This window comes from Apus apus, chromosome 9 (genome assembly GCF_020740795.1).
Source record: "Apus apus isolate bApuApu2 chromosome 9, bApuApu2.pri.cur, whole genome shotgun sequence".
NCBI lineage: Eukaryota > Metazoa > Chordata > Aves > Apodiformes > Apodidae > Apus > Apus apus.
The window spans coordinates 2,208,285-2,224,488 of NC_067290.1; the positions used below are offsets into that span (position 1 = coordinate 2,208,285).

The following is a 16,204-nucleotide window of genomic DNA, read 5'->3' on the forward strand; positions in this document are numbered from 1 at the left end:
CTCCCTTTTGAGGGATCACATTAACAAACAGATGACAAGTCTTTTGCTGGAATCCAGTATTAACTCAGTAAAGCAGGTGGGATGGAAGGTTTGCCCGAGTGACATACTAGTAACTTGGCAACAATATTTTCAGCAGAAATTTAAGGAAAAGTGTAAACTGGAGTGGAACCCCATGACACAGGAACACACTTGCTGGACCTCAAGTCCAAGTCAAGTGCAAGGACCTCAGGCAAGAGCTCCTGTGCCACTGATACCAGCAGTACTTCAGAGTTCTAACAGCAGTGTGAGTGCTCAGTGCACAGAAGCACTGGAGCAGGTCCCTGAGGAAGCAGTTTGCTGTCAGGCTCTAGGGCTCCATCTGTGCTGTGTGGTTGCAGGACTAATTAATACACCATCTACAACCAAGGTATCTAGCTTAGCACTGCAGTGCAGCTGTAGGAGCATCGAGGGTGGACACTGCAGGGTGAACATCCTCAGTGGTGACTCCACAGACTTCTTCAGCTCCTTCCTCAAAAATGTATTTTCCAAGATAGGTCACCAAAATATGTGCCTGGTTCACTCATATGCCACCCCAAGTGTCTACACCACTAAAACATCTCTTTTGTGTTTCACAGTAATATATATATACCCATATATAATATATATGGGTACATATTTTATATATATATATATATATGTGCCCATATATATTAACCATCTCTGTCCACCACCTGTGACAACAACTGCCTGTTGTTCAGTGGTGACACAGCTCCAAACCCAGTGCACCCCAGCCTGCTGATGGTCCCAGCCCCACATCCAAAGGCAGCTCAAGCAGACTCATCAGGCAACACTGGCAGTGCAGGCGTAGCCTAAATGGTCTGAGAGGGATACAGACTAAAAACCTGTCTTGCTATCACTTAAAAAACAGTAGCAGCCTGATTAGCAGCCAAATGGTGTGTTTCTTTCTACATAGGCATTACAAGTCCACATCACCATGAGAGATGAAGTTTAGAAAGTATATACACATTTCCTTCATGAACCTTTTCAAGTGTTCATCCATAATCTGAGGGTAAAATAAAGAAGGAAGCAAATAAAACATTTTCTGTTCTTAATCAACCTGTACATTTTTATTCCTTGCTTCACTGACAGCCTGAAACCACTTCCAGTAAGAGCTGAAGAGCTCTGCAACGTCCTTCAGTACTGAAACAACATAACTTGGGTCACCCCAACATTTCACAAGTCTTTACTTAGAAAGATTTGGCAAACTTTGCAAACAATCTGCGCAGTACAGACAAGTGCTGAAGAAACAGGTGTATGTATCTGTTCATTGTAATGATTTAAAAAGGCAAGGACATGCTGCTTGAAATGCTTCCCCAGTGAAGAAAAAGGAAATGCACTGTTTAGAGCAGTGTCCTTCAAGTGGATCCAGCAGGGCACGCTGAAAGCTACATGATGAGGGACTGAACCAACAAACCTGAAACAGCAGAGAGAGGTGGTCACACTGGTTTGCAAATGGAGGAGACACAACCAAAAAACTCTGACTTCACAGCAGCCATGTCCTCTTCACGACAGGAGTTTTCAGATTTTCCTTTCAGGATAAGAAGCAGTGAAGAAGTCCTTTCACTTTATGCCACCAAAGCTTTCTGCGAGGACTTGGGGAAACCAAAGACACACAGAATTTTGTTTGTACAATTCCTAACTTGAAACAAGACAACAAACCAAAACCATAAAAACCTGACCAGCCCCCATGGGGATGTTAAGTGACCTTTCTGTGTAAATTGACCTTGTGCCTAAACACACTTAACTGGCTTATGTCTTCTAAGCTTACATCACAGGTCCACCACATACTGTGTTATAACAAAGTAACACAACAATATTTTCTCAAAGGCATCTTTTGAATGAAAACATTTTAAAGTATTTTAGAAAAATAACTACATAAATTACTTCTTTTTTTTTTTAAATGAACAGCTATAAAATCCATGCACCAAACAAGGTATAACATTGACACGGAATGAAATATATTGCACTAAAGGCTGGTTAATTACCACAGTGCTGTGAAGCTTCAAGTAAATTACTAGGCACTTTTTACCCAAACAGTGGTCACTCACTCATTCAGTGGAAAAGTCCAACTGACAGAAATGCATAAAGCAATTGCTTAATTGGAGACCTCAGAGCAGCTTGCAGTGCCTGAAGGGGCTCCAGGAAAGCTGGGGAGGGGCTTTTCATCAGAGAAGATAGTGATAGGACAAGGGGTGATGGTTTTAAACTGAGAGAGGGGAGATTTAGGTGAGATATGAGGAAGAAATTCTTCACTCTAAGGGTGGTGAGGAACTGGAATGGGTTGCCCAGGGAGGTTGTTGATGCCCCATCCCTGGAGGATTTTAAGGCCAGGTTGGATGAGGTTTTGTGCAGCCTGCTCTGGTGGTTCCCTGCTCGTGGCAGGGGGGTTGGAGCTTGGTGATCTTTTAAGATCCCTTACCAACCTTAATGATTCTATGAAGTTGTCTTAAGATTCTAAATTCCTCAAAAAAGTGCAGATAAAAAGGCAAAGACCCAAAAGGGTAGGCATTATGCCACTGTTATCCACTTCCTTCTCAGCTTGGTTGGAGTTCCAAAGTTGGCTGGCGTTAACAAGTTGGCCTCTTCCACCTTCCATGGGCATTTCCATTAAGGCTTCACGTGTCAGCAGAGCAAAGCAATAGCAGCTCCAGGCACAGGGAAAAGAGATGGGAAGAAAGGCTGCAGGGTGACACATGAGCAAGAACAAAGCAGCAGAACAGAGCTTGACTCTGATTTGAAAGGGCACTCCTTGCTTGCAGAACACCCAGCAGCAACACTTGCTGTGCTCTGCACCAGCCAACCTGGAACTGTGCAAGTGACCCCAGCACCCCCAGCAGGGATCCTCAAGATCCCCAACACCTGGAAGTTAAATCTTTGAGCAAACAAAAGAATGTCCTGTCATGGGGGAATCCAAATACCAGTAACAAGCATAAGCTATTATTAAAAAAAATCAATTAAAACACATCACATAATGAACAGAAGTAGAATACAGGACAATAAAAGCAAGAAATAACATATTTCAAAATACTCTGAAAGGCATTATTGATACTTAATATACTTGCACGAAGTATATTAATATACCTAAGTATATTTTTAATAAATAGACTTGGTATCACATTAATTTAAAAGCTAAACATTTCAGAAAGCAGCAGTTTGTGGCATGATTTTAAAGCACAGTTTGATTTTTTTGGGAAGCACAGCACTGATCATTCCTGAATAAAACATGTCATCTCAATTAGGTGCAAAGTTCTCCAGCTGGAAGACCAGGTCTACAGCAGCATCAACATCTGGCACAATATGATCTGGTTCTACTAAACCAGGGTCAAATCTAAAATCTCTGTGGCCATGGAACACAGTTTCAGTTATTCTCTCTCCGGTATCCAGGGGTACCTCTGTGTGAGGGTTGTAAACCCCAGTACAAACAAGAATGGACCTACAGTGGGCAGCAGCTGCAGAAGCTAATTCATTCTCCCAGCTGTTGTCTATTTCATTGACCTGAGAGAGAGAGGCAGATCCTCTGCCACCAGCAACTTGGGCCTGAACCCGTGATTTTGAACCTTTCCTGGAGTTCTCTTCAAGGTAGCGGTTGTAAAGGTTGGCACCGTAGACATCAGTCATGAGATTATCTCTGCAAACACAAGAGGAAACTTCAGTCAGCAGTGCAGTTCTACTGCTCAGATTGCAATGGTATGCAAGACAGGTTTACGTCTTCAATTTACAGTTTATTTTGTACTTCACAAAGCTTTCTGGGGCAGGATGCAGAGAAGCACACACCCAGTCCTACCGCTGTTTCATTACACCGTTTTTATTAAGCATGAGATGACAAAAGTGAATCCTTCTCCATGTTGAAATTGCAGACTGAGGCAGGGGAAGGGTAAAACAAGGATAGGTACTAGCAGTCCATGAATGGGCTTATTATATTTCCATCTTGGAGATTCTGGAACAGTCTTTAATACAATACAGCTCTATCCTCCTGTGAAAAGGATTCTATGATGCGACAGCACAGACAGGAGCATATGACTGAGCTTAATGATCTCACAAATAAATGACAGCTCTACATTCCCTAATAACCATCACTTAGAATAACAGAGTCCTAGAATGGTTTGGGTTAGAAGGGACCTTAAAGATGATCCAGTCCCAACCCCCTGCATGGGCAGGGACACCTCCCACCAGCCCAGGCTGCTCAGAGCCCCATCCAACCTGCCCTTCAACACTGCCAGGGATGGGGCAGCCACAGCTTCTCTGGGCAACCTGGGTCTCACCAGCCTTACAGTGAATAATTTCTTCCTAACATCTCACCTAAATCTCACCTCTTCCAGTTTTTATCCATTACCCCATGTCCTATCACTACATGCCCTTGAAACTCAAAGCTTTTTGACATTCTATCAATCAACCTAACGAAACACCCACGCAAGTTCCTTCTGTTAGATTCATACAGCCTATTAGAGAAATAAGAATAAAATAACATAAAATGTGGGAGAAATCTCAGTGCACACAAGCCACATTCTGTGCTTCTACATAAACTGCCCACAGGGAGAGCAAAGCATTATCAATTTTCAGGCTTAGAAAGAGTGAGGCTCAAAAACCACCACCAGGAGTACCCCGCGGCACCAAGAACTTGCTGTGGCCTTGATGGCATGAGAAAGGAAAGGAGTAGTTTTTGTTTCCTGGCACGTGTGGGTGCCTCCCTGCTGCAGTGGTTAGACCCTGGGGCTCCTCACCCGACAGCATAGAGGGTGTGGATGGGCTGTCCCCAGCGGCGCCGGGCTGCCTGCGCCCTCAGGAGCTGCTCTGCAAACTGGTAGGTCACTTGGCTGGGCTTGCCCATCAAGGCCTCGTACTTCAGGTCTTTGCCCGTGATCTTCTTGTAAATGTTCTCCAAACAAACCATGAAGGTGCCGTGCCCAAACCTAGGCAGACAGAGGAGGAAATGAAATGATGTCAGTCCACATAAACACACGTTACTTATTGCATGATCTCTTAGGAATAAACCCCATCCCGTGACTATCACACTTCCCTGTGTTTGCCTGCAACGTCCCCACAGCTGTTGCACTGGAAATTAAGTGCTGATTAGCTTCACAATAAACATCACCATAAAAACATGTTATCAGGAGGCCACAACAGACCTACCCATTTTTTAAAACACTGCAGTGGTTTGTGTGCTACCTGCATTTCAGTAGATGCACTAATGGTTGGAGGGGGCATGGGCTAATTTTATGGCATCAATACAAGGAGCTAGAGAGAGGGATCCAGGGACAGGAAATCCACTCATTCCTGCTCCCTTTTGCCTTTGCTCTTGCCTTCAGCTCACCACGTGCTCTGCAGGATCTGGAGCCATGGGACCCTTTTCCCAAATTGCCTCTGTCACAAGGGACTTCTGACACATCAGCGACCACTGAAATTGGGATTTGTACATATTTGTATATTTTTTTCATCATCCCACGTTGCTATCTCTTCCCTTTTCTACTAAACCTGTTCTAGTTACAACCTCAAAGTCTCTCGTCCTTGTTCTCCTTTAATCTTCCCCTGGGAGGTTGGAGGGGAGTAACAGAGAGGAATTCTGTCCTCTGGGTTTTGGTTCATCCTGACCACTAAACCAAGACAACCAGCTCCAAAAATGATGGTCCCTGAAATGATGTGTAGCCTGTGATGTAGTGACCTGTGTCTCTGCAGGGACCCAACAGAATCAGGGAAATTAACAAAGAAGAGACGTGGAAAAGGGAAGTCAGACAGAAGGAAAATCAATCTCTCCTGGAACAGGAGAGTGTATCAAAACCCACTTGTAATGTGGAAATGAAAAACCTGCAGGTGTTTCTCTAAAAAACTAGATGCAAAGGAGAATCAAAGAACTGTAATTCCACAGCATGCTTTTTGGTAAGTCACTCAGTTATTCTGATCAATGTAGAAACAGTGATGATGGGTCATCAACTGAGCCAGCAAACCAGCAATTTAGAGCCTCAAGATGACAAAAGCAGTTTTACTTTATTACTCCAGTGGGGGAGTGATATTAGGGAGGAACTAAAACGTCTCACTTGAGAAATATGGAATTACCAAAAACATAGAAGAATAAAAGGCTGCTATACAACAATTCAACAGTTTAAATAACAAATACAGTAAATTACACATTACTTAAGGAGGGCTGCAAGGTAACTTCTAAGGTGCACAGATTAGCATAGCTGCTCAAACCAAGTATCTACAGTCAAAAAACCTCAAAATACCAACATAATGAGAATCAGAAACCAGCAGAACTGTAAGAGGTGAACTAAGAAACCACTAGTGGCCTAGAAACCAAAAGACTCCCAAGAAAAAAAAACTACAAAGAAGGAAGCAGTTGTAGCACTTTCTGATGTGGGACAGAATTAGCTGTTCTGAATTCTGAGTTAACTCCTCCTTCCTTCTCTCTGCTCTGCTTGTTGCTCTGTTCTATGAAACATCAATAAATAAGCATAAAATTATTTCCAGCAATCACAAGATTAAAGCACTTTAGCCACGGGATGTTACTCCAATAGTGAAGGGACCAGCACTGACAGATGCCACCTTGTCACACTGCCAAACTCCAAGGGAAAAATGAACTTTACACTGTTCCCAAAGAACACAACTGGAAGCACCTGCCTTGTTCACTGCAGATACCTATTGGCTGCCTTTCTCTAGCCTGAAACTCTCACCCATGGGTCTTTTGCCAACATGCTGATTAGAGATGGTCTTTGCATCCCAGTAAGGGTATCTGACAAGATCTTTATCCCAAGATCAAGGCAGAAATCCAGTCACAATAACCATTGATATTTCAGTTTGTGTTCATGTTTGAGACTGGGGGAAGGGCAGGGAAGAGAAACTATACATAAAACTATATTAAAATCAAACAAACCCACTATCAGAGATCAAGCCACCTTGTTCTGTGTGTTCCACTTGTGTTTTCTTCCATTCCTTAAAGCACTCATTATATTGTGCTCAGCTCAAAAACATTCCCTGCTTTCAACTACCAGGGTCAATTCTTTACCCTGCCAGAAACTAGCCTGGAAAATGAAATACCAAAGAACCAATGAAATGAAACAAATGGTCTTGATAATTTTTTTACTTTTTTTTCCTTTGAACTGAGACTCCAAGGCCCTGGGGCAAACATCTCTTTCCCCACTCTTCTGGGCGTGGGGAAACAAAAAGGTTCAGGGCTTAAAAGCAGGTTTTATCTTGAGGAACTGATTTCCTGAAAGCCATAATGTAGAGAGTAACAAGGCAGCATTTGCTGATGTGCACTGCTTCAGAGATGTTTTATTCCAGGCTGGGACCTCCTGTCACCTACCTGTTATAACTGCACTTACCTTGGAGACTGAGCTTCAGCCACCCACATCAGATCCATGTTACAAGCAAGTACTGGAATATGAGGATAATTTTCATGGTGATATGGATTTCCAGGATAGCCACTTGTCAGCAAAACGTCTATGATCAACTGGAGGTTGGTTTCCCATCTGACTGGCTCCCCAAACAAAACAACAGCTAGGAGAACAAGAATTTCAAACTAGAGTTATGGAATTAGTTAATTGGGCACCAAATCTCTGATGCTGAAACATGGTCTGAAGAGACTGAGCAAGGAATCTGATTTAACCAGGAACATTAGTCACATTGACTTTGAGCTTTATGACATACACCTTCATTCACAGGAAACCTCAGAAGTATCAAGACCCCACTGCAAAATCTACAGCTTTAAGAAATGTGGTTTTTTATTGGCTAAGATTCTCCATTGCACCACAAAACAATAACTTCTAGATTGTATTTCAGAGTCTTCTGTATCTGGGTACAGGAAAGCAGGAACTGGACTTCAGGATTTTAAAATATCCACATATTGTGAATTGAGCTGAGGACAATATAATGAGTGCTTTAAGGAATGGAAGAAAACACAAGTGGAACACACAGAACAAGGTGGCTTGATCTCTGATAGTGGGTTTGTTTGATTTTAATATAGTTCTATGTATAGTTTCTCTTCCCTGCCCTTCCCCCAGTCTCAAACATGAACACAAACTGAAATATCAATGGTTATTGTGACTGGATTTCTGCCTTGATCTTGGGATAAAGATCTTGTCAGATACCCTTACTGGGATGCAAAGACCATCTCTAATCAGCATGTTGGCAAAAGACCCATGGGTGAGAGTTTCAGGCTAGAGAAAGGCAGCCAATAGACATTTAAATAAACCTCAGCGTTTATTCACACTATTTAAATAAACCATCAGAGATGTCATTTTGTGCATCTTAAAACAATATTTGAATCCTGGTTTTAGATATTTTTCTGGCCTCCAGCAATAATCTGATGTGGGTGTTTTAAAATCCTGAAGCCCAGTCTCTCCTTTCCTGTATTGGGATGCAATGGAGGTGACAATGGTTTGCTGCAACAAGAGGCTTCTCCTGCTACAACTCTCAAGTGACCACTCTGACCACTGTGCAAACAAGACTGAGTGTTTCTGAACACGTCAGTTTTTCAAAGGAAAGCAACAACAGACTGTGAGAAAGGAAGATGCAATGGAAAGCAGGCCTCACCTGCCTTCTGAGACTTCAAAACCACATGGCTGAGAATTGCACACATTAAAAAAAAACCCCAGCTTTATCACACATGATCCATTTCTAATCAGTGCCAGCTATAATTAACAAGGACATCTTAGAATTGCCTCAGCCAACTTCATGAAGTGCCCAACAATCTAAAAAGAAATTCTCATTATAAAGTACAATAAAGGTATTTCATCTACTAATTAATAGTTGCAAGTAAAGATAACTGACCCTCAATCTTGGGAAGCTCCACAGCAGAGGGGTACTGCAATAAGGAAAAAAAAAAGTAAGTTTTCTACAAGATTAAACTTCTACTACTATTTTTAACAGAACAAATTCAAGGATAGCTTCCACTGTTGCCTTCTGCAACACTGACAGGAAACACACTCTATTTTGGTATATACCTGGTGTCACAGTCTAGGTAGAAACTTGTAGTTCAGTTCTGAAGTGGGTGTCATGGCAAATGGACCACAGACCAGTTTGTGTGTTCTACATTCCCTGCCCTCCTACATCTGTTCATCTCCCTCTGCCAAGCTACAAAGACTCAGTTGTTTAATTTACTTGTGTATTAAAGTATGGATGTTTGGTTTTCCACAGGAGTAAGAGGCTTCTAGTATTAACAAGGCATTTGAAGAAAACATTTTAAAATGTATTTAACACTGTTAAGAAAGAATAACAATACATTGTATAACACAGAATATATTTGCTAAGCAAATAAGAATTTGCACTTCATTATTGACTCTCTTTGGGGAGTTAAGAGTTTCTTGAACTTCTACACCAGTGTGGTTGAGAAATAAGGCAAAAGGTGATTTTACTGAGATAACTGAGTTTTGGGTTCTAGGAACCACCCAGAATTTACTGACCAATCCACTCCATGCACTGACCCTGAATATGCACAGCACAGGCACACCTTCCCTGTGTGTGCATTCACTTCTTTTTGAAATTCTGCACCTACCACACTGTATTTAAATATATTTAAATAATGGTATCAACAAGAAGGGGAGTCCTTTGGAGAAAAATCAGTTATCTGCAAAGCATTCATTTACAGTCCAAGCAACCTCACAGCCTAGGAACAACACCAAGACAATCCTACACTGGAGGAAAAAGCTTCCACACATCTGAGGAAGCCAGTAAGCTTTCCAGGACAGAATCTGAATTAGGTACCTGTACTTAATTATAAGTTTCCCCACAACAGTAAGTTACAAAATCAATGGTCATGTTAAAGAATTTCCACTGGCAGGAAGCAGTCTATGCAGTGGTTATTGAAAATGCTGTAATCAAATAAAGCAGCAGCAAAGCAAAGCCAAAATACAATGCAAGACCAACAGCATTAGCTCAGTGGTTTAAATATTGGCCCCCTATTATAGGAGGTCATCTCATGAAGAAACAAAGAATTTTAAAACAAGAATACTGACTCACCAGAACATCAGGTCTCCTGTCATGATCAACTACATCCAGCAAAGGGTGTTTCTCCCGCAAGGTTTCAATGGTAATGGGCTGGCAGAAACCCAGGCTGGGGGGAAACCAGTTAAGGACAGAGAACTGCTCTTGAGAAAGATTCTAACCATCAGTAATTCCATTTTAACATACACAGTTTATCTGGTACAGCAAACTATTTAGGTGAGAAACAACATACTGAAGACTGTTTCTTCTGAGAGATAAAAAGCTGATCATCTCAGTAGTTCAAACAGGAGACCTCTGTGTCTGAAATCTTAAGACAGAAATTATATATATATATATATATATATATATATATATAAATCTTGCTCACAATGGGATGAAAAGCAAGAATTCACTCTACACCTGCAGGACTCCAAGGTCATCCTTCCATAAGCACAACAAGATTTGTACCTGGCAGCAGGACTTCTTGTGTCATTATTATAGGAAAGAAATACAAGCTAGTTGAGGAAAAAGTCCTGTCTCCATAAACTGTGCTGCCCTTAGGCCATGGTGCCAAACAAACAAACACTGTAAAGCTCAGACTCTTGCAAAATGGTGAGCTGACCATCTGGTTTAATCATACTGTGAAGGTCGTTAAGATAATACCAAAACACATCAAAAAAGGAAAGGACCTAGAGGGGAAAAAACCAGCCTCCTGATTTGCATAGCAGTGCTCTTCAGTGCTGATATATCCCACTCATTTAAACTTAATTAACAGTAGGCAAACTACCTCTGCTCATTTGTGTAAAAAGCAGTTGTGATGCTACAACACCACGACGACTTCTTACACTGTAAATGGAAATAAAAGCTATTTAAATATATGTTATACAAACTAAGCCACCTGATTTTGTATTGAAATTAACACCACAGGCCATTTGTAAAGTTATTTTAAAATAAGATTATCCTGTATGAAACTGCTATCTAAAAGAAATACACCTTTTATATCTTGTATTATACTTTTCCCCTGGCCCCACCTAACAAATGTTGACAGTTCCTTTAGTAACTTTTTCACATCCTTGTGTTTAAAATAAAGCTTATACTTAAAAGCTGCACATACATTTTTTACAACTTATTATTTCCACCAACTGGAATTAATATCCCAATAAAGAAGAAGTGCAGAAGGGAGTTACTGGAAGCATGAGCAAGGATTATGCAAAAGCAAAGGTCATTAAATTACAGCTTGAAGCTTTGATACCTGTGTTGCATCCACATAATTCCAGTTCCTTTTGGCAGTTTGTACAGAAGCAGGTAAATATTTTCAAGGATAGTTCTACTCTAGGTGTTGGTTACAAAACCTGGGTGCCATGGCCTGGCCAGAATGCTTACATGAAGATCTTGAGCCACTGAGCTAAAAGTCAGATGTGACAAGGAACAGGTTGAATGCCAGGCTCTCAAGCTCAAGAGAGCACCAGCCCTTTCTGCTAAGTGTCATTCCTTTACACACAAGTAAAAAAATCATTCTCTTTTTTCCCCTCCCCATTAAAAACAAGACAGACCTAAGCAAAGCAAACATCAACACAACCATTTTCAAACTGTAAATTCGACGTCCTAGCAAGAACTATTATCACTGGATTTGTAGTGTTGAAATATCTGGTCTTGACTTGATCCTGGCCTTGATTAAGGAAAATACTTCAACAGAAAGCTGTTTGCTTGGTTTTTTTTTAAAGATACTCTTGAGCAATATCAAGAAGGGGTCCTTGTCCAGACACAAGAACACATTTTTCATGGTAATGCTTGAACATCCTCAGGGGACTGTGTGACATCATCACTTGATCTTGGGAAATCTGTGTGGGATTTAAAAACAAAAGGCTTCTGTTTTTTCCTCAGAGAAGTTATTCATATGTAGATTGAATTAGCAGGTGTGACAAATTCTATGAATTACAAAACAATCATAGATATCTATGCAGAACCCTATCCTTTTCTCTCCCAAGTTTCACAGAGGACAAATTGATAATACACCAGAAAAAAAAAGACATTCCTGACCAGTTGTGACACATGCCCCTTGCAGCTTCCAGAACGACTCTATTCAACATGAACACCAGGTTTTCTCTCCTGGTTTTACAGAATCACCACACACATTTAGAAAACAAAAAGGGAAGAACTGCAGCTGCCCTTATTCCAGTGGTGGAACATTTGCTGGCCTGAAGCACTGATCTAGGTGTGTCAGAAGACCTTCACCTTCCAGTGCACACACCCCATTCTTCCAACAGGTACCAAACCAGTAACATTACTATTCAAGTACTTATGGCCTTTACAGATCTAAAATAATAATTGATGTGCCATTTTACCCAGGCCACACAGGATTTCATTGCTGCAGACACAGCCAGGCCTGCTGGCCCCTTCTGAACCAGAAGGCACTGCAGAACTGACTGGAGGGCTCTCTCTGTGTGATGCTGAAACCCAGCCCCTAGCAGTGAAGTCCCACTGCCTGCAGCACCCACAAATCAGGGGGGGGATCAAGTTTTACCACTTGCACCAAAAGGCAGCAGGAAGCTCCAGACTTGTAGACTGTCACAGAAGACAGCTTGCTGGAGCAGAGTTTCATGTTACTGGCACACACATATTTTTATTGAGGAGAAGGCAAGACTTATTCCCCCAGTAATAATGTTACCAAAAAAAACCCCCACACCATTAGCTTTACCATTGGAAAAATCAGTACCTTTACCAGTATTTTTTACTTTTATTATACCTCCAGCAAAAGCATTTCAGTGGGCTTAAGGGAAAACCAAAACTGATTTAACTGAGCAGCACTTGATGGAGGGTAAAACCTTTGACTCCTTCACCAGAAGGAATGAACTCAGTAAGACTGAAGCTACTCACTGGAACTCCCAGCAGCTGAGACAACTGATCAGCTTTTTCCTGGCGAAGGCAATTCCCTGCATTGGTGACAAACACTACAGGCACCAAGAACTGGCCCTGAGGATTAACCAGCTTTTGAAAGGCAGTTTTTGCAGCAGGAATTGGAGTCTTTCCTCGTACCAGGACACCATCGATGTCAAAAAGGAAACCAAAGGATGGCAGGATGCTGAGCTGTAAGGAGGAAATTAAAAGAAAGAACACATTGGTTACACCTTCACTTACACCCATTTGATAAGGCTGACAAAAGCTGAAGTCCACTGAAAAAATAAAAGCCTCCACAGAGTGGGGATGGATCTTTAACTGCAGGTATTTTAATGTGACCTATAGGCACGTGCATACACTACAATACCTGCTGTGAGCAAAGGAGCACCAGGGCTCCCTTTTCCTTGTGCAGACAGCCTGGTGAGTTCTGCCTTGCTTCATAAGTAGTCCCAGAACATTGCTGAGGACATTAGGAATTTTTTTTTTCACAGAAAGAGTGGTCAGACCCTGGAACAGGCTGCCCAGGGAGATGGTGGAGTCACCATCCCTGGATGTGTTGAAGGATCTTTGGATGTGGTGTTGGTGGAGCTGGTTTAGGGGAGAACTTTGTAGAGTAGGGATGATGGTTGGACTGGGTGATCCCAAGGGGCTTTTCCAACCTGAATGGTTCTATGATCAGGACAAATTGAGTTCAATTGATGAAGAGGTACAAAATCCATGCTGCTGTGCCAGGAAGTCTCACTTCTGATTAACTCCACTCTATTGCACAGGTCATTTCAACGCACAGAATACTAACAAAATAAACTGTTATCAAAATAAGGAAGTGGGTTTTCCAGCAGCAAGTAGGTCTTGAATGCAGATATTGCATTTGGCTCCTCCCTAACAAGATGTTTAGATACTAAACCCATCCAGGCTGTCACTTGTACCTCTGTTACCCAGCAGGTTGGAGTACAGTTGGGTATGTTGTGCTCCTTATACTTCAGTTGATTCTTAGTGTTATATATGGCAAACTGTTGCCTGTTGTTAGAGCCTCCTTAAACAAAGATGCTATTTGAGTTACTAACAGTTATCTCGTTGCCTTTGGAGAAGAACTGGACTTTGTGGGCCCAGAAAAGGAGAGCAAGGCTTTCTGGGGGTAAGAAAGATGAGCTGGGTGATAACCCTGAGGAGTGGAGAGAGAGAGAGGACTCTCATGCCATGAAACCATTACTAATTCAGGATGGAAAAGGATGGACCAAAAGAGTCTATTATCTAAACTTCATTTCTCTCCCAAGCCTAACTGGATTAATGATCCCCTCTTTCATTGTTTGATGGAAAAGGGGGTGAGAGATGAAGCAAGTGAGGCTGCTGGGGGGCACAAGCAGAGACGGGTCCAGCCAGGGGAGGTGGGCCAGCCATCGTGTTCAAGCCCCCTCAGGGCACCTACAGCCAGCAATCCAGCCCACAGCATCTCCCGGGCAGGGAGAAGGGCATCCTGCCTCTTCCATCAATTACTCATCTCCCTTCTCCCTGCAGCTGGGCAGGGGCCACCAGCAGGCCAAGGGGCAGTGGCTGCAGACCCCCTGGCTCATCAGGCTGCCCCTGCTCAGAGCACACACACACACCAGCCACCCCTGGGAACCCGGCCTCAGCTACGTGCCCAGCAGAGCCCGAGCTCACGGGGTCGGCCCCCGATTTAAAACCAAACCCCCCCTGCAGCCGTTTCAGGAACAACCCAGCTGCTCTGCAGGGGGGCCGGGCAGCTCGCTGGTTAACCCAAGTCAGCTCAGGCTTTGTGAACTGGTCCTGAAATCGCTGCATTGAGACTGCAAACCTGGTCCAGCGGCTCCCTGCTCGCGGCAGGGGGGGTGGAACCTGAGGATCTTCAAGGTCCCTTCCAACCTGAGTGATTCTAAGTACGGATCCTCACACTCACCTGGCTCTCCGTAAATCACGCAGATCACAAACCTGAATTTTACAGGCAACTGTAGGAGAAAAAAATCTTCCAAGTGCACAGAGACAAAAAAAAAAAAAGCCCCAAGGAAGGAATTCTGTCTGTCTTCCCCATAGGACGATAAGGAAACGAACAGCTGGGTTTTTTTTTTCCCTGTTGACCACAGAGGAAAACTCCCCGCGACAGCGACCTGCAGGGCTGAGCCCCCAGGGCACGGGACGGCTTTTCCCTGCTCCTCTTTCGCATCCGCCTGGAGCCGAAGCCGCCGGGAAGCGGGGCTAGGGCAGGAGCTGGCGGGGAGACCCCCGGCAACAGCTCCCAAATCCCGGACGCGACGGAGAGAGACGATCCCTCCGGGCAGGGACGGCCCCGGGAGCGGGACCCGCGCGGTGCCCGCAGCCCTTGGGCTGGGCCAGACGGAACCGGAGGCCAAGCCCGGGCCCGGGCTCCGGCGCCGTTTCGGTTTCGCTCCGAATCCGCCTCGCACCGCTCGGAGCGACCGGCACCGCCCGGCCGGGGCTGCCGCTCCCGGGACACATCCCGGGCCCCCCGACAAACATCCTGGGCCCCCCAACAAACATCCCGGGCGCCCCAGCATCCCAGCCCCCCAGCATCCCGGGCCCCCAGCATCCCGGGCCCCCCGACAAACATCCCAGCCCCCCAGCATCCCGGCCCCCCCGACAAACATCCCGGGCCCCCAGCATCCCGGGCCCCCCAACAAACAAACATCCCGGGCCCCCCAGCATCCCGGGCCCCCCAACAAACATCCCAGCCCCCCAGCATCCCGGGCCCCCCAACAAACAAACATCCCAGCCCCCAGCATCCCGGGCCCCCCAACAAACAAACATCCCAGCCCCCAGCATCCCGGGCCCCCCGACAAACACACACACAGGCCGGGCTCACCGCTCCGCCGCCGCTGCCCGGTGCCGCGGGTGCCCCGCAAAGCCCCGCGGGGCCGGCCCTGAGGAGCGCGCGGAGCGGCGGGAACGCGCGCCGCATGACCGCGGGAGCGCGCCGGCCCCGCACGCCCGCCGGGCCCGACGATGCCCTCCCCGCACGCCCCGCCCCGGGCTCCGGTTTGAGCTCACGGAGCAACGTCAAAAGCCGTCAGCGCCAGCCCGGCCGCGTCAGAGCCCTGAGTCCCCCAGCCCTGAGCTCCGAACCCCCAGCTCCGAGCCCCGCAGCCCCGAGCCCCCGACAGCCCCGAGTCCCCCAGCCCCGAGTCCCCGACAGCCCTGATCCCCCCAACCCCGACAGCCCCGAGCCCCGCAGCCCCGAGCCCGCCAGCCCCGGCAGCCCGGAGCCCCCCAGCCCCGAGCCCCCGACAGCCCTGAGCCCCCCAACCCCGGCAGCCCCGAGTCCCGGCAGCCCGAAGCCCCCCAGCCCCGAGCCCCGGCAGCCCCGAGTCCCCCAGCCCCG

General features: G+C 45.2%; 1 protein-coding gene across 1 annotated transcript; it reads right to left on the reverse strand.

Moving 5' to 3' along the window:
- Window positions 1-1,077: 1,077 nt before the first annotated feature.
- On the reverse strand, window positions 1,078-15,785 carry LOC127388292 (haloacid dehalogenase-like hydrolase domain-containing 5). The gene is made up of 8 exons (XM_051627637.1): window positions 15,689-15,785; window positions 12,832-13,041; window positions 11,683-11,795; window positions 9,991-10,084; window positions 8,803-8,836; window positions 7,356-7,530; window positions 4,761-4,949; window positions 1,078-3,667 (listed from the first exon to the last, which is right to left on the reverse strand). Exons 1-8 carry the CDS (start codon window positions 15,782-15,784, stop codon window positions 3,271-3,273), a joined length of 1,308 nt encoding a protein of 435 aa, XP_051483597.1. The 5' UTR covers window position 15,785; the 3' UTR covers window positions 1,078-3,270.
- Window positions 15,786-16,204: the final 419 nt, after the last annotated feature.